Source organism: Glycine soja, chromosome 18, assembly GCF_004193775.1.
Source record: "Glycine soja cultivar W05 chromosome 18, ASM419377v2, whole genome shotgun sequence".
Lineage (NCBI taxonomy): Eukaryota > Viridiplantae > Streptophyta > Magnoliopsida > Fabales > Fabaceae > Glycine > Glycine soja.
Window position 1 is genome coordinate 56,558,980 of NC_041019.1, and position 18,952 is coordinate 56,577,931.

The following is an 18,952-nucleotide window of genomic DNA, read 5'->3' on the forward strand; positions in this document are numbered from 1 at the left end:
AAATTGAAAAAAAAAAACTGAGATAAAATAATAAAATATCAAATTTCTATTGTTTGTGTTAAAAGAAATACAAGGAGAAATATGACTTTTTTAGGAGTCATTAGAATAAAATGGGAGGAAATAATATCTTTTTATATATATTTTTTAATTTATTCAAAAGTTAAATAAATTTTTTATAACAATTTTTTAAAATATAAAATAATTTATATCAAGAAAAAATAAGATGGCAAAAAATATTTTTTGTACTGTAATATATTTATTTATTTTCATGCTCTTTTTCACTCATCCAAATAAGCAGCGAATATTTTTTACTCTTTTCCTTCTTATTTTTATCCATCCAAACAACACATTTTTTTTTTCTTTTTGATTTCACTCAATCCATAAAAAAAAAAATAGCGTCTCAAAGTTTGCAAAAGACAATGAAGGAGGCCCTTTATGAGTTTTTCTCTGACATTTCCTCAGTTCAAGTCCACTCAGTTTGTCTCTCCCACTGGCAACCTTAGTAACTAAGTTGCCCCCTTAAATTTTTAATTTCAAATGGCAAGTGTGCATATAGAAAGAAGGAAGCATGCACAAGACAAAATCCGGCATTGGAATCGAATTCTATTGCTATTGCAGCAGTGTGTAACTGATAAACGAATCCTTTTCTGAGAGAATGGGGCATATCATATGGTCTATGAGGAATATGTTGGAGGACAAAACAATGGTGAGAACCAAATGGTAGTTGCTGATGTGCCTGAAATTGCTGCACTTGGTCTCTGAGTAGAAGTAGTAGAAATGCAAAGCTTGTAAAAGTCCCATGAAAGAAAGATCAATATAACTTAGCTGTATCTATACATCTTCACTTGGTCTTTTTTCAGTATGGTGTCTTTATTTGGTTGGATTTTGGGTTGGTATTTGTTTCTTCAACTATCATGCTTTTCAAAATTGTTTCTATGCTGTAATGTACATATTGGCTAGCATAATGTGAAAACACTCAAACTTAGCAATTCAATATCAAATGGTTAGGTTCTCCTTCATGGCAAGAAAAGATCCTACTATTTTTCCTCCTACATCCGGGAACTCTTCACAGTCCTGAAGGGGTCTAACCTTGCCCTTTCGATCAACTTCTACTGGGTATTTCATTAGATGCCCTTTCATCTCTGTTGCTTCATTAGCTGAAAATTGTTTCCAGTTCATTTCACCCATTGCTCTAACCCTTCTTACACATTCAAGGCTCTCCGGTTGCAAAAAGCACTCTTCAATTGTTCCTGTATGTTCTGCCCAAAGTGACATCCTATATCCATGGATCTAAATAGCACAGTGTCACAAAGAATTTCTGTTAAATTATAATACACGATTACATGTTAATGGATTCGAAATTATACTCGCTGAAAAATCAAACAGCTATTATCTTTTTTTTTTAATTTTTTCAACTTTACATATACCTGAGTCAGGAAGAGAATACAGTCTACTTGACTGACTATAATATAATAACTAATAAGGATTAGTTACACCATTGTACCTTGTAAATATTAAGTATTGATAGAGTAGTAGACCATTGCATGATATCCATGCAAAACCTCATTTGACAACCCCAAAATAATACTGATGAGTGTTTTATTTCTGACAGCAGTGAGTTATCCCCCCTTACTTCGTTGTCTCGCATTTGGAATTTAATAGAGGAAAATTCTATCTAATATTTTTACTTGACTAGGAAACATCCTTTAATGAAATTTTGCAATTTCATCTTTTCAGCTTGAATAACACAAGGGAAACATGAATTTGATAATATCTTAGCAAATATCAACATTAACAATATATTAACAATGTAAAAAAACTTACTTGTCCATGTGGATAAGATTGTTTTCTTGCCCAAGTATGATGAGGTTGATAGGCTCCCATTGCAATCTCACTGTCCCTTGTTCCTTCCATGGAGCGCTGGTTGATGTTTGCAGACCCCAATATCACATATTCATCATCAACTATCATGCCTTTAGAATGAACATAAATCATGAAGCGTTGGCTATTTCTGCTGGCTGCCTGAAAATATAGCACCAACGTATAAATTTTTTTACTATTGCCTTCACTAAATAAAGATTGCATGCCATTAAAAAAATTATAAAGAGGAAAATAACATTAAAAAAATCAAGTAAAAATTATAAGACACTTGGATAGAGCATTAGAGTACTATCTGATATACAACAACTTGTTATGTTCCGAGTGTCAAGGAGCAGTTTAGATCCTAACATATTATGCACCTATAAAAACTTCGTACCCCATTGTCCAGAGGCTCTTCGCTATGCGAAGGTATGGGGGAGGGATGTTGTACGCAGCCTTACCCTTGCATATGCAAAGAGCCTAACATATTATGCACCTATCTTGAAGCATTTTTTCTTCTTCCTGATATTGGTATTCGGTACCAGATGTCTTGAATTCTATATGGACTCCTTATTTCACATAATGAGATTCATAACATAAATGTGGTATGGTAGTAAAAATGTAATTGGGAAGAGTATAATAAGGGAAAGGGGGTGTTAGTAATTACTTGTGGACTATTTGCTGGGGGAGGAGCTCCGGTCATGCTGACATTATCATACAAATTCCCGGCCTCTCGATTACCAAGACAGAAAAAGTTCAAATAATCTTGTGGAGAAAATGCTGCTTCAAGCCCTGCCTCAACCAAAGCCTTGTAAATTGTCTCATACATCATTTGCATTGTTTTATTCTGCAAAAATTAAAAAAAAAATTCATATTAACAAATGCAATAACTAAGTACCAGCAGGTGCTATAACTTTTTACTCTGCATTCAGCAACCACGAGTTTTGAACAATTGAGTCTTACTACTCATTTGACAGGCTGTAAAGATCCCCTTAGTTTAGGAATAATTTAAGAGAGTCCAATTTCTTTTTTCTTCTTTACCTCAGTATTTGGAATGATGAAAATATTTAAATAGAAAAGAAAGAGGATATTATTCTAGCTCTTCAAAATTATGATGGTCACAATGATATTCTTTATTGCATGACTATACATTATAATCCTTTTAGGTAAAATAACAACCAGAAATAGGAGGATAGAACTAGAAAATGATCTAGAGCAGAGACACAATTTGATGTAAGAATGAATGATTTCAAATTACGATAAATTCATTAGTTAAATCAAATCCTTGCCAAAATTAGTTTGGCATTCAAATTTTATATTGAATCATACCTGCCAAAATAGAATCCTTTGTGTGGCAGCCCCTGTTGGAACACCTTCTGGCCACATTGGAATAACAACATACACTGCAAATCTCTCATTTGCTTTTATCTTTTCAGCAATCTTTAGAGCAATTTCCATTGGGATTAAGTTATTAGCACCTGCCAGTGCAAGAAATTTAACATATAAAAGAGATTTTCAAAATAAATTTGTAGCACCTCATTAATAATGTTTTCTCCTTATTCATCCAACAAATGATAGAGAACATAGAAAAGATACATTTGGTAGAGGCTTGCCATGGGCATTCCCATAGTTTATTTTTCAACGAGTTTTTTTCCACAAATCCTAATATGTAGAATTGAGTTGTTTATTTTATTTCATCAGGGCCAATTATATTGTTCTTGTATCTTAACCCTACCTTAGTAAACTAATCATGGTCCTTAGCCTATAATTTGTAAAGCCTATTGCACAGAATATTCATTTAGACATAGAGAATTTTTTCCCGTTCAACATGAAATTAGTAAAACAAACAGCAGTTGAAAATTTACAATTCAACATAATATGATCTATTAGTTATAATATACTTGTGTTACTTCTAGAGAGCCTTTGATGTAAATAATTGAACAAGAGGCATGTTGCACAGCTGAAAGATTATTTTTCTAGATATAGTGTATACAGGTTACTCAATTAAATTAGTGAAAGATTAATTCTCCAAGATGGATTCTGGTTTTGGATGATTTATCCACACTGAAGTTGATACATCATGTTATTTTATGTTCTACAAAATCTCCAGGATAGTATTGGATGTAATTATAAGGAACAATTATGCATAAAGAGGAGTTCCATACCTAGGTCTTTATGTTGACTCCAATTGTATGAAGAGCCAATGAAATATTGATTCTCTATATAAATGTAATGTTGTGCAGCACGAATGGTCTTAACATATGCTGTATGTATGCTCATGTCAATCAGCACATTCTTTCCACATACTAGGTTCTGTAAAAATACAATAACATTTAACCTTCTGACAGTACATATAGCACAAATTGGTTAAGGTTTGATGGGTTAAACACAGTCTGAAAAACAAAATTGAAACACAAGGCTTTTCATTCACCTTGCTTGTTGCATCTTTTGGATCCTTTGGAAACCTCTTAACGGAATTTGAATCAATTGAACGAAATATCTACATTCCAAAGTAGACAGAATCCATGATTTCATTTTAGAGTAAATGAGAAAAAAATTGCTTCTAGAAAATCAAAATATTTATTCATCATTAGTAAATAACTAATTACCTGAGCATGCCAAACTTCAGGATCATCTTCACCAACACTTGGAGCATCATTGATGCCAATAACATCTGGAATTCTTTCCAGCCTTAGCAAAGCATCATCATCTGAAATTTTCAACTTTTTAATCCCGTGAGGTTTTGAAGCTTTTAACCAGCGCTCCTCAAAGTTAGTCAAAACATCATAAGCTGCTGGACCATCAATTTTAGAATGCAAATCATGCCATGGCTCCCGTGGACAACCTCCAGCATTGCCCTGTCAAGAAATTTACTCATATTATAGGAACTAATTGGTCTGTGTATTTCAAATAATAATACTTAGAAATTGCACCTTATTGATTCCTAGCTACAGATTCCACCACTTTCTTAATAAATTGTGGTTTTTATAGACAAATTTCAGTTGTGCAATCAGGGTACGTGAGCACAAATAACAATATTTTTTTAATAATATGATTGACATATCATTGCTCACTTTTTAGTTCAACATAAATCCACACAATATTTAGTGATAAAAAATTGAACTTCTTTGTAAAAGAATGGAAAGTATTTCTTGTTTATTCTTTGACTTCCTTTAGAACTACTGAAACTTGGATTTATACATTTTGTAGCTATTTTTTTACAGATTCTTTCATTTATCCCTTGCTTATCATATGAAGAGATTGATAGAAAACTCTAGATAGTCTTTATTGGTCAACAATAGAGATAGAGATTACCGTGAAAGTAGGGTTGTGGTAGTCATCCTTATGTATTGTATTCAATGTTCTAAAAAGAGGATGGTGGGGAGTATCATATCGCCCATCACAAAAATCAAGTCCACCAACAAATGCTATAATTTTTCTTCTATTATTTCCGGCGTCAGCATCCACAATCACAGTTTTCTGATGATGTGTATATATTGTTCCAACTTCCTAATAATAAGAAAACAGAAATTCAATGTTGAACTCTGAAACCAAAATTCTGTAAGTATGCATAATCTTTAAAGAGATCCAACACACCAAAATCTGATATAACAGTTGGAAAATTGAACCTTGTCAAAAGTCTGACTCATGAAATTGAAGTTTTACTTTCCTAATTGATTAAATTTGAAAACTGATTTTTCTTTTCCTTACTGCAGAGGTAATCCTAATGCATGCTGCTTTTAACTATGAAACATTAAATTCCTATAAGTTATATGCATTGCGAAGAGTTATGTGCAAATATGCAAATGAAATTGTATACTTCATCAACAAGTATACAGAATACTACACTTGAAGATTGTATAAGTCTTAGCCTATGGTGTTTTATTTTGTGTCATCAAATACTATACCAAATTGGATCACATTATCAGCAGAAAATCATAATACATAAGTTTAAATCCCAAAAATGCAAGGTTTCAAAGAATGACTGAACAAAATCAATGAGAAACAACACTCCAGCACAATTTGTAGACAGTTGAGCATAAACTAATAAAAATATATTTCAATTAGTAAAGAAGTTGTCAAAACCTAACCTTTTGCTTGATCCAGCTATGTCGTTTGCCACTGCGAGGACAAAGAAGCACTTGCACTGAAGAGTGCTTAAAAAATCTACGAGTCTCCTCATCATGAGTTGCCATGACACCATCCTGAACGTAAAGTCCAAGAGTATCTCAAAACTAAAGCTAAAAGGGAAAATCATAAATATTATATTTGTATTAATGAAAAAAAATAACTTAATAATCTAAGTCTTTCTTGAAATAAAGTAAAAATCAGTAGTCATACATGAGAAAGTATTAATGAAGAGGGTACAAGAATGGATTGTGCGGTAACTTGTTTTATTTATATTACCATCTAATCTAGCCAAGGGCATTGACAGATTAACTATCAAGCTAGTGTGACTTTCAAGAAGGATTTTAGGCACAGGATCCTAGTTACAGAATAAGACAACCTAAGTTATAAAATGTCTCATGTTCAAATGTATACAAGTTTTAGATATTCAACTCTGATTTATTTAAGGCCACCATCAGCCAATGGAAGGTCAGAAACAAGTTTTATCAATAGTTATAAAACTAGTAACCAAGAAAAATATGTTTAGGAATCTGCCCCCCACTTCTGCGGTTCACTTGCCCAACAAGTATCTCATTGTCTGTTGAACAACATTTCAATATTGCCAAAATCTAATTCTTTTCATTGCCACAATTCAAAAATAGTCACAACAAGTAGCAAAGTCCAAAAAGATATAAAAATTGTATTGGTGATAACAACATAAAGCAAGGGTGTGCATATGCAGACAATTGCCAATCAAATCCTATCAAGCATGGAAATGCAGAGATATGTAACAGAAAAGGTCGTGTTACTTACTGTTTTATAACCTAAAATGCTTCTTGATGTAGGATCATCCCAGATAAGGAGAAGCACTCTTACTCCTTCCTGTGACTTTGACCTTAGAAGATCACCCAATGTATAATCTGAAGCATAACCAGCAGCATCCCTAACCAACCTTACTTTGTGCCACACTGACCATCCTGTAATATAAATCAAACGCCGAGCTTGACTTATGGAATCAAAGATATCTTGCCAACACTTTCCATTCACATAATACATTCCACTGTCAAGCAACACATTAGGGAGGCTGCCATCTGGAACATGAGCATCTTGATACAGAGTAACGGTTCCACCCCTCCTCAAAGGAAAATATGTGCCGGGAACCCCAATGTATTCTGGCCCTGCTCCAACTCCTTGGTGATAAATGCTCAATTTCTCCATAGGTATGTACTGAATGGATAGGGTAAGGACAGCACCTTGCTTACAAGGCTTCCCATTATTATTCAGGATAGGGAAGGTTCCTTCAACTACTTCTCCTGAGTATATTTTCTCCACTGGAATTGCCACAATGCCAATGAGCTGTGAACCCACAATATCACTGTCTTTAACAAGAAAGTGCACTTCAGCAGCATGATATGCAACAGGAACATAGAAATGCTGCAACCAAACAGGATTTTCAGAGTTGCTAATGACGTAAGTCCTCCCAATTACAGCATTGGATACTGAAATTGATACATAAGGATCACTAGTAATCTTCTTATTCATAGTTCCTTCAATTTTGTTGCCCACACTGCCTGGTAATTTACCAAACATATCTCCTAATGTTTTGTGAAACATGTCCATATTTGGAAGATTCTTGGCTTCATGGACCCATATATCTAAATTTCCATGTAGGAGCAAAACTCTCAAGGACCCTTTATTCTGCACTGGAACAATCTGCAAACTCTGACTATGCACTGATTCATTAAATGAGCCAGAAAAATCTGAAAGTCTAGACGAATCCACCCGACTGTGGTAGGAGGATCCCCACCCCGAGAAGGAGTTATTCGAATATCCATAAAACTCCTCTCTCTTCTGTTGCAACTTTGGAACTGAAATGGAATGCATAAATGGTTGCCCTGCAGGCGCAGGTGGTGATGCAGGAGCAGTTGGCTGGTCATCAGACAATCGAACATTACTCATAAGATCATCCAAAGACGGGTAAGCAGAACCCTGAGAAGGCTTGGAATTGTCACTAGTTTGTGACACTTCATCTCCTGCAGTGCTAGTGTTCTCATGCCAGTAGGGACCAGAGAAGCTGTTGGTGCGCAAATGGACATCAGGATGGACTTGAGGAGCTGAAGCTGAATAGGCGTCGTTTGGTTGTTGATAATAATAATGAGATGGTTCATGTTGGAAACTAGCATGGTGTGAAAGGGAAGGCTTGGGAGGATCATGATTTGGTGGAGGAACATGGTAGGGATAAGGGTAAGGAGGATTAGCATAAGATGGTGGAGGGTGAGGAGGGGGATAGGAATACTCAAAATGGCCAGAATGTGAGGAAGATCTAGGAGGTGGAGGATAGGAATAGTTGAAGGAATGTGAAGAAAGGTAAGGATATGGTTGATAAGGAACATGTTGTGCATATGGATCAGGAGCTGAACCTGGAGGAGGAGGGTACGGTTGGTGAGGATTGGGAGGGTACATATATTGGTTTGGATACCGGTATGGAGAAGATGATCCATAATTATCCATTCAATTCAATACAAAATTATCACCCTTCTGATAATATTATAGCTGAAAACCAAAATTTGATTCTCAATACAAAAGGGTCATAGAAGAAGACACCAAATTAGAGTGATTCAAACAAGAATCATGCTAACTGGATTTTAATTGATACAAAATACAGATTTGAAAGTTGAGATAGAACCTATAGTATAGCTAATGAAAAATTTGGTTGATTTGGTGGGTATTCGATCAAATGAATAAACTTAGTTGAAAATTTTGGTGGGTATTTTATCAAATGAATAAACTTAGTTGAAGGTGGAGACTTTTTACCTTTGTTGTTGTTGAAGAAGAAGACCACCGTTCAGGGAACGAAAGTCCACGTGGATTACTAGGATGGCAAGTTACCTAATACCTACCTTCTCTTACATTTTTTTCTGTTTTCTTAGATAGGTAGATTCAACAGTTGTCCATGTATTATTCCACGTGGACAAATTTGATTGGATATCTTCATGGACATAACACCTGAGGGGGAAGAAAATTTTAACCTTCTGGAAGAATTCTTAATATTTTTTTCTTGCACTAAAAGTAAAACTATGATTATAATTCGGAAACTTCTTACATTTTATAAACCAAAATATACGGACATGTATTGTTTAATGGCATTGGGTTCGACGATGGGAGATTGGTCGCTTCCAAGAAGACACATTGATTCTAATTTTAGGACCCAATTATTTGATTTTACTTTATTTTTTTTTAAAAAAAGTAGCTTTGTGGTTGGGATATTTTTGTTAGGTTCTAGAATTTGTCGCTCTCATTTTCTTCAAATTTTATTTCCATTGGACATTTTTATTTTTATTTTAACTCACACATAAACCTCGGACAAGAAAAACACTTGTGTAGATTTGTCAACACAATTTATAATCTAAAAAATATTTCAAAGAGATTTGTAAATAAAATGTAGATTACACCATTAAATTATCATTATATATTACATCGATTGTATGTATTAAATTTTATTAAAATTAAACAACTATAGGTATATAATTATAGTATAAGACTAGATAACGAAAACAACTACCAATATTGCTTCAGCTGGACCCTTTTGCTTTAAAAAAAAAAACCACCAATAAGCAATTTAAATTATCTTTTTCGCGAACTACAAAACTTATTATGCATCTGATATAATATAACTTACAACAATAGCGTAATGGATCATCAGCAAACTCTCTTTTTCTCCCAAACACTAGATTTTCACTATTTCCAGGTTAATGCTATAGGACTTCTAACTTGATATCGGCCAGATACCCAAATCAGTGACCCAAACGAGGAGGTACCCGCAACTCTTGCTTTTCCAACTGCCAAAAATGTAACCTTGTAGCTCAATTTCTGACCCACTTTTTCAAACTTCAATACCCTTGGTTCAACAGTAACTGATACTCCATCTGGCTGTTTCACCTTAACTGCATAAGCACTTTGGGGTTTTCCAACATTTGTGACAACTCTCGTGTATGTCACATTAGCATTTAAGGCACTTCTGTCGAAAAGAACAGCAAATGAAGGGTAGTTCAAGTCACCAGCTTGAAGAACTGCTTTCTTAGAACATGCAAACTTACCTCTTGATAACAAAGCAATCTGCGAAGAGGTATAATTTAGGCTGCATAAATAATTTAAGTAGTCTTCAGTGCCGATATCATAGACCAACCCTGGATCAAAAGCACTTACAGGGTTAACATGGCCTGAACCAAATGCAAAGGGTGTAGCAAATGCTTTATTATCTGAGGCCATGTCTGAAATTGGAGCTCCTTTGTTGTTCAATGTGTAAGCAGTAGTCATCAAAGCAGATTTGATAGCTGCAGGTGACCAATCTTTGTGCAAAGACTTAAGCAGTGCTGCTATGCCACTAACATGAGGACAAGACATTGAGGTACCCCAAAGTATGTTAAATAGTACTTCTCTTTTGTCATTCATGATAAAACTTGGGCTAGTTTTAGGTGGCCAAGCAGCCAAGATGTTCACACCAGGTGCAGTTACATCTGGCTTGATCACATCTGGCCCCACTATACTTGGTCCTCTAGAAGAAAATGCTCCCATTACTGGTGCAGGGTCACCAAACTTTGTTCCCATAAAGGAAATTGAAGCTGTTGGTTTTTTATCAGATTGAATATAGGTTTCAATCGTCTTACCTTCTGAGGCCCCTAAAGAAGTGGCTGGCAAAATATGAAGATCAGCATAAATTTCTTCTCCTTGATTTTCAGCATTAAGTACTATCATTCCTGCCCCACCAGCCACTTTCACTACCTCTCCCATTTCAGTTCTTCCATTTTTTCCTCTTTCACAAACAACTATTTTCCCATGCACAAGCTTTGGATCAAGGGAGCCTTCACTGCAATGCTGTGCTTCTTTTTTGGTACCTGCCGATTTGCCAAATACAAGGGGCAATTGGTTTGTCAGGTTGCCTTGATATAAAGATGTCCCTTTGAAAAATTTTCCATTTCCAAGCATTACTTCCGTTGGAAAGCTTCGGTCAGTGGAGCTAGCAGCAACTGTCATGATCCATGGAGCACCATTTGAAACTGTTGATGGAGAGGGCCCTTTATTGCCTGCGGAGCAAGCAACAAAAACCCCTTTCTTGGTTGCCCCAAATGAAGCTACGGCAATTAAATCATCATAAAAAGGTTTGGGATCACTCCCTAAAGAGAGTGACAATACATCAACCCCATCAGAAACTGCTTGGTCCACCGCGGCTAATATGTCAGAGTTAGCACAACCTTTTGGCCAGCATACTTTATAAACTGCAATTCTAGAGGTATACCTCATTCCACTTGCTGTACCTCCAGCCTGGCCATAAAGGTTGGCATTTTTCACCACATTACCAGCTGCAGTTGAGGCAGTGTGTGTTCCATGCCCTTCGGAATCTCTTGGGGAAAGATAACTCACTGTTTCATTTAATTTTCCAAAAACTTTTTCATACCCCTTGAAATAGGTTCTTGCACCAATAAGCTTCTTGTTACAATCTGAGGCAGAGAAATTGGTGCCTTGTTCACAGACACCTTTCCAATGAGAAGGTACTGGAGACAAGCCTGAGTCTTGGAAACTGATATGTTCAGGCCATATTCCTGAATCTATAACACCAATAATCATATCTGAGGCCAAGTTAGAAGCACTCCAAAGTGCACTTCCATTATCTAGGCCAAGAAAGTGAGGGGTGTATGTTGTGTGGAGGGTCGATAGTTCATCAGGTATGGCCGAGAGGAAGCCATCCACTTGGTTCAAGTATTTAAGGTGTTTCTTGGAAAGCTGGGCTGCAAAACCAAACATGGTGGTTTCATAGGTGTAAAGGAGTTGAGGGGCTAAAATCTCTTCTTTTTCTTCTTCTTCTTGCATTGAAGCTTCAGAAATGAAATAAATGATTGATTCAGACCATGGTTTTGATCTGTCATGAGAATGAATTGAGACTTTGAGCTTGGTCTTGTCCATGTGTACTATGTATGTCTGTTGGTCTGCAACAGCTATTGAATTTGTCGCCATAAAAGCCAGAAATAGGAAAAGTATCCTAAAGATCATGATGCCTGCAAATTGAAGAAAGGGATTAACACTTCACGGCTGTTAAGGTCCTAAAATGTATGCATAAGAATCTTCAATTCAACAAAAAATAAAATAGGAAACAAAGGTATACCATTTCCAAACTTCTAAAGATTATTTTTCTTTACCAGTTTTTGTTAGATTTTGCTTTCTAGGAGAAACATAGTTTTTAGTTACAAGCCGGTCTCTAATATTAAAATATTGTGTACTTTAGATATATAGATAATTAAAATAAAGTTTTTACTTGTATTGTATATGTATGCAAACTATGAAATGCAGTGAGACAGAGATCGTAGACAGATTGAAGTTGTGTCTGTTGCAGTCTGTGCCTATGCTGAGCTTAGTACAAGAGCATGAAAAAGTTAATGGAAAAATGAGTGCCAATAATCTTGTCACGTTAAATCTTAAATATGAAATGTAATTGTAAGCTTTAATTCTATGTATAACCTCATTGCAATTACAAAAAAGAGTTTACCTTCTCTTTAATTCTCTTCTACCTCGAGATGTGAATCAATTGGTTTGGCTAATGATCAAGACTGCATGCTTTGAATTAGATGACAACAGTCCAAAAATTTCCAAAGACATATATATAGAAATGGAGGGACAATAAGTCAAAGATGATTTCTTATTAGTTGGTGATAAAAGGTATATTGACTGTACATACTTAATTTAATGCATGTTATATAAATTAAATTTAGAAAATATAAAATTTAATAAGCACATACGGTCAATATAATTTTTTACCAATTAGTAATAAAAAAAAACCATCCTTTGAATGATTTTCAAGGTAGTTTTATAAAATTCAACAACATTAATACTATATTTGTTAAATATAATATATAGTAAAATTATTAAGCATATAAAATATAAAGAAATTTATCAAAACATATGTCGTAATAATTAAATTTAAGAAATAAAGAATTTAATATGTATATATTGTAAAAAAATACTAATTAGAAAGAACAAATCTTTTTTTTATGTTTTTTAAGGTGGTTTTATAAAAGTCAACAACATTAAATAATATATTTATTAAATTAATATGTAGTCAAATGATTAAATATAAAAATTAATAAATAAATTGATAAATATATATTTATCATTTTGAATTTTTAAAACATGCTTTAGAAGCTAATTTTTGAACAATAATATAAACAATACAATTTTTAATGGACATTTTAATATATATATATATATATATATATATATATATATATATATATATATATATAGTGCATAATATTTTTTATATATCTTAATAAATTGATAAAGTTTGGTCTTAATTTTATATAACTTATTTCCTTATTTATACCTTGGTTTGATTTTGTGCTAAATTTATTCAGAAGAATCAGATTTGAATAAAATCTGAGTTATGATCAGATCTTAGATGATCGATAGACTATTTATTGCTTCCTAATTGTTTCTTGATTATAGCATATTTGGTTTCCTCTTTGAGACTAATTCTGTCGATGTATTATTCAACCTGTATCAGAGAAATAAAACTTTTCCTCCTCTGTTTTAATAGTATCAGAATAATTTTTTTACTCATTAATAAAAATCATTCTTTGTACGATTTTTAAGGTGGTTTTACAAAAGTCAACAATCTCTTAATGCTAGGAAGGGAATAAGTTCATACTTAAAGATCGGAGGACACTTTATGAGAAATACAAAGCCTGTTATAAAATTTAGAATTACTTGATTATAAAAAAGTGTACAAAATGGATCATACTAAAACAATATCGAAAATAACAACAAAGAAGCAATTTAAATGCAAGTAGCAATTTAAATCACCCTTTTGCCACAACTGAACTTATTATGCACATGATGTAACTTCCAGCATTAATCTAATGAGTCATCAATAAACCCTCTTATTCTCCCAAACACTACCCTTTAGAAAGATTTTCACTATTTCCAGGTCACTGCCATAGGACTTCTAACTTTATATTTGCCAGATACCCAAACCAGTGACCCAAATGATGAGGTACCTGCAACTCTTGCTCCTCCAATTGACAAAAATGTCACCTTGTAGCTCAATTTCTGACCCACTTTTTCAAATTTCAATTTCCTTGGTTCAACAGTAACTGAAACTCCATTTGGCTGTTCCAATTTAACTGCATAAGCACTTTGGGGGTTTCCAACATTTGTGACAACCCTCCTGTATGTCACACTAGCATTGGAGGCACTTCTGCCAAATAGAACAGAAAATGAAGGGTAGTTCAAGTTACCAGCTTGAAGAAGTGTTTTTTTAGAACATACAAATTTACCTCTTGATAATAAAGCAATCTGAGAAGAGGTATAGTTTATGCTGCATAAATAATTTAAGTAGTCTTTGGTGCTGATATCATAGACTAATCCTGGATCAGAAGCATTTACAGGGTTAACATGGCCTGAACCAAATGCAAAGGGGGTAGCAAATGGTGAGTTATCTGAGGCCATGTCTGAAATTGGAGCTCCTTTGTTGTTCAATGTGTAAGCAGTAGTCATCAGAGCAGATTTAATGGCTGCAGGGGACCAATCTTTGTGGAAAGACTTGAGCAGTGCTGCTATGCCACTAACATGAGGACAAGACATTGAAGTACCAGAAAGTATGTTAAATAGTACTTTTCTTTTGTCACTCATGAGAAAGCTTGGGCTAATTTTGCTTGGCCAAGCAGCCAAGATGTTCACACCAGGTGCAGTCACATCAGGCTTAATTACATCTGGTCCCACTAGGCTTGGTCCTCTTGAAGAAAATGCTGCCATCACAGGTGCAGGGTCACCAAACCTTGTCCCCATAAAGGAAATTGAAGCTGTTGGTTTTTTAACAGATTGACTATAGCTTCTAATAGTTTTACTTGCTGAAGCCCCTAAGGAAGTGGCTGGCAAAATATGAGGGTCAGCGAAAAGCTCTTCTCCTTGATATTCATTGTTGAGTAGTATCATTCCTGCCCCTCCTGCCACTTTCACTTCCTCTCCCTTCTCAGTTCTACCATTTATACCTCTTTCACAAGCAACTATTTTCCCATGGACAAGCTTTGGATCAAGGGAGCCTCCAATGCAATACTGTGCTTCCTTTTTTGCACCTGCTGATTTGCCATAGACAAGGGGCAATTGGTTTGTCTTCTTACCTTGATATAAAGATGACCCTTCGAAGGTTTTTCCATTCCCAAGTTTTACTTTTGTCGGAAAGCTTCGGTCAGTGGAGCTAGCAGCAACTGTCGTGATCCATGGAGCACCATTTCCAACTGTCGATGGAAAGGGGCCTGAATTGCCTGCGGAGCAAGCAACAAAAACCCCTTTCTTGGTTGCCCCAAATGAAGCTATGGCAATGCTATCACTATAAAAAGGTTTGGGAATACTCCCTAAAGAGAGTGACAATACATCAACCCCATCAGAAACTGCTTGGTCCATGGCTGCTAATACGTCGGCATTAGTACAACCAGAAGACCAGCATACTTTATAAACTGCAATTCTAGAGGTATACCTCATTCCACTTGCTGTACCTCTAGCCTGGCCAAAAAGGTTGGCATTTTTCACCACTCTACCAGCTGCAGTTGAGGCAGTGTGTGTTCCATGCCCTTCGGAATCTCTTGGAGAAAGATAATCCACTGTTTCATTGATTTTTTTCCCAAAGAATTTTTCATACCCCTTGTAATAGGTTCTTGCACCAATAAGCTTCTTGTTGCAATTTGAGGAAGAGAACTTGGTGCCCTTTTCACAAACACCTTTCCAATGAGAAGGCACTGGGGACATGCCTGAGTCTTGGAAGCTGATGTGCTCGGGCCATATTCCCGAATCAAGAACTCCTATGATCACATCTGTGGCCAAGTTAGAAGCACTCCAAAGTGATCTTCCATTCCTTAGGCCAAGAAAGTGAGGGCTGTATGTTGTGTGGAGGGTTGACAGTTCATCAGGTATGGCTGAGAGAAAACCATCCACTTGGTTCAAGTATTTGAGGTGTTTCTTGGAAAGATGGACAGCAAAACCAAACATGCTGGTTTCATAGGTGTAAAGGAGTTGAGGAGCTAAAATGTCTTCTTCATCATCTTCTTGCATTGAAGATTCAGAAATGAAATCAATGATTGATTCATACCATGGTTTTGTGCTGTCTTGATTTGAGGCTTTGATTTTCGTCTGGTCCATGTGTACTATGTATGTCTGTTGGTCCGAGAAAGCTATTGAATTTGTCACCATCAAAGCCAGAAATAGGATAAGTATCCTAAAGATCATGATGCCTGAAAAAAATGAAGAAAGGAATTAACACTATATGGACTGGTTTTCTTTACCAGTTTTTGTTACATTTTTCTTCCTAAGAAAGGCATAATTTCTAGCTACGAGCCGATCTTTAGTCTTAAAGCATTGTGCTTTTTAGGAATATAGATAATTAAAGGTAAGTTTTGCTTGTATATGTATGCAAACTATGCAATGCAGTGAGATATAGATCACAGACAGGTTGAAGTAGTGGTGGTCTGTTGTAGTCTGTTATTGTGCTGGGCTTAGGACAAGAGCACGAAAAAAGTTAATGAATATGAAATGCTAATAAAATCGTCACATCAAATCTTAAATAAGCTCAAAATTAAAGAGTAAAAGTGTATGGTTTACATATGCTCATTGCAACTATAGAAAAGAGTCTACCTTTTCTTTACTTTTCTTCTGCTTCAAGACTGCACGCTTTGAATTAGATGACAGCAACCCAAAGATATATATAGAAATGGAGGGACAACAAGTCTAACTATATGGTAATGACTACGTTGCATGCGGTACCGGGTAAGATTTTTAAAAAAATTAGGACATGGATACGTTAATGTAAATTTTAAAAATATAGATATATAAAAAAAGCATAAATAAGGCTAAATTGTATAAATGATGAAAAAAAACACAACATAATTTGTAACATAAAAGAATAAAAGAAGATTAAATTCAATATGACCAAAAATATCTCATATTAAAAGACTATAATACATAAATGTTTAACAATCAATATTACAACACCTAAGCATGGCTATGATATCACACTTTAACTGTTTCAATCTCATTATTTCTATATTCATCGTCAGTTAAATAAATTATGAAATTTAGTTCATCTACAGAAAGAGTGACCACGTACTTCAACAAAGTCAGTCCCTTAAAATGAATCTTTATTCTGCTTTAAAAGGTTCACAGTGACATTTGAAATCAGTTATACTAAGTACTCACAGTGACAGATTCAAAAAGTGTCATACTCAGTGGCAGATTTGGAGGGTCAAGATCAGAGATTCAAAAATGTCCCTCATCCACACCATACACGAACAGAGACACACAGCAGCAACATAAATGAAACCAATTAGGAGCAAAGGAAAAATTAATTTTTTTCACTACGGCCTAATATAGTTATATACCCAAATAATACCTATATGTATTCAAATTAAGTACTCAATTTTTTTTAGAAAATATTTTTAATACGTAGCTGGTATTTACTGATACGTGTACAAAAATGACTTTAGGAGTAGCATGCTCGAGAGGTATCGGTTATCAAATATAGAAATAACTTTTTGCTGTCTGTACCAAATTATTTCAATCACTTGTTTCCGGTTTTTCTTTTGGCACACTTTTCCCTTTTGTGAACCTTTTTGTGTCTTATTTGTGACATTTGTAAGCACAAGGTTGAGACAGTATTATGAGTCATGACAAATTTCGTGTGGCTTATATTTTGAGTTTTAACTATATATTGACTTCAGGAGATTTATTTAAAACTTTCATCTCCACCTTTGCCATGAAATGTCTTTCTATAACCACTACGTAGAAATATGTTTATCTGATGTCCGTCATTCAAAATGCTTCCCGTTCAGTGTTTAATTATCTCCATAACTATATGTTACTCAATCTTACATGTAGACTTCATTTGGATAATATCTCTATTTGGAGTCACTGGCTCAGTCCCTTAATGTTTGATGTGGTTACAAGAAACTATACAACAATAATAATGAAACCTTATTTCACTGGATAAGGTCGGCTATATAGATCATGTGACGTCATTGTAAACGGTTAAAAACCAAATGTTAAGGAACTATGAGAGGATAAAGTTGCACCCTATTGTCTTTAGCTTTATTTTTTGACTTAGAGGTAAGCATTAACTTATTATAATATATACTCATAAATGTATACCTAAAGCCATAGACTTGGTATGCAAAATAAGCAGGGAATGAGTGTTCATGAACATTCATTGTAGAAGTATAGACACCTAAGAGATCAAGGGGCTTCATACAATTTATTCAAAGTTAGTTGAATCACGTGGTAGTTTGGGGCTAAAGATCTTAAGGTGAGACCAGCGGATAGGAAGATAATGAATTGAAGTTTTTGATAGTGTTCTCTTTTGTCATTAACATGTTCACATTTCTTTCAATGCTGGCTTCATAATTATCGTTGATGTCACACCTAGCGTGCCAATGTCACGGCTAGTGTTCAAACTATTGCCATTGTCACAGATAGTGTGCATAACTTCATGCATATTATTGCCAATGCCAGAGAGTGTTCATAACTTCGATCATATATATTACTCTGCCAATGTATTAACATTCTGAGTAGTATGTGTCAGCTAAGAAAGACCCATAGTTGTCAAGGGACCACAGGTTTTTAAGACCTCAAGTGCTGCATAAGGCATGGATCTCAGGAATTTTCTGCACTCATTGAGATTTTTGAAACCATTATGCACTTTCAGTTTAGTGACCATTATGTGGTTTTGTACTTGAGTCCGATTTAAGGCACTCCTTTACCTAGCATTCCTTTATTTTGAACATTTTCGAGTCCATAATTAAGCACAATTGTAACATTGTCCAAATTTACCAAACAAAAACATTCAACAATTAATTGAATTTAAATGGAGAGACACATAAATGTAATCATTTTATACTTGTAAAAAGAGGGGCATGGCAGAGACTTTTATTATCATGGTATGGGGTACGAG

General features: G+C 34.8%; 3 protein-coding genes across 3 annotated transcripts; all 3 read right to left on the reverse strand.

The window, feature by feature from the left end:
* Positions 1 to 406: 406 nt before the first annotated feature.
* On the reverse strand, positions 407 to 8,919 carry LOC114395243 (phospholipase D gamma 1-like). Its single transcript, XM_028356969.1, has 11 exons — positions 8,782 to 8,919; positions 6,781 to 8,520; positions 5,952 to 6,065; positions 5,176 to 5,370; positions 4,470 to 4,718; positions 4,292 to 4,360; positions 4,026 to 4,173; positions 3,190 to 3,338; positions 2,528 to 2,707; positions 1,825 to 2,022; positions 407 to 1,290 (listed from the first exon to the last, which is right to left on the reverse strand). Exons 2-11 carry the CDS (start codon positions 8,476 to 8,478, stop codon positions 997 to 999), a joined length of 3,294 nt encoding a protein of 1,097 aa, XP_028212770.1. The 5' UTR covers positions 8,479 to 8,520; positions 8,782 to 8,919; the 3' UTR covers positions 407 to 996.
* A 760-nt stretch (positions 8,920 to 9,679) lies between these two features.
* LOC114397445 (subtilisin-like protease SBT1.1) lies at positions 9,680 to 12,130 on the reverse strand. Its single transcript, XM_028359480.1, has 2 exons — positions 12,118 to 12,130; positions 9,680 to 12,020 (listed from the first exon to the last, which is right to left on the reverse strand). Exons 1-2 carry the CDS (start codon positions 12,128 to 12,130, stop codon positions 9,706 to 9,708), a joined length of 2,328 nt encoding a protein of 775 aa, XP_028215281.1. The 3' UTR covers positions 9,680 to 9,705.
* Positions 12,131 to 13,718: 1,588 nt separating this feature from the next.
* On the reverse strand, positions 13,719 to 18,718 carry LOC114397446 (subtilisin-like protease SBT1.1). The gene is made up of 2 exons (XM_028359482.1): positions 18,595 to 18,718; positions 13,719 to 16,244 (listed from the first exon to the last, which is right to left on the reverse strand). The coding sequence occupies exons 1-2, from the start codon at positions 18,716 to 18,718 to the stop codon at positions 13,936 to 13,938; spliced, it is 2,433 nt and encodes an 810-aa protein (XP_028215283.1). The 3' UTR covers positions 13,719 to 13,935.
* Positions 18,719 to 18,952: the final 234 nt, after the last annotated feature.

Excerpts from the sequence above, each read along its gene's own strand:
- LOC114395243 (XM_028356969.1), bottom strand. The coding sequence starts at position 8,478 with ATGGATAATTATGGATCATCTTCTCCATACCGGTATCCAAACCAATAT. Across the intron at positions 6,066-6,780 it reads GCATTTTAGGTTATAAAACA|GATGGTGTCATGGCAACTCA; the intron begins GTAAGTAACACG and ends CTTTACGTTCAG. Across the intron at positions 2,708-3,189 it reads AAAGGATTCTATTTTGGCAG|AATAAAACAATGCAAATGAT; the intron begins GTATGATTCAAT and ends TAATTTTTGCAG.
- LOC114397446 (XM_028359482.1), bottom strand. The coding sequence starts at position 18,718 with ATGGTCACTAAACTGAAAGTGCATAATGGTTTCAAAAATCTCAATGAG. Across the intron at positions 16,245-18,594 it reads TGGTCCCTTGACAACTATGG|GCATCATGATCTTTAGGATA; the intron begins GTCTTTCTTAGC and ends CATTTTTTTCAG.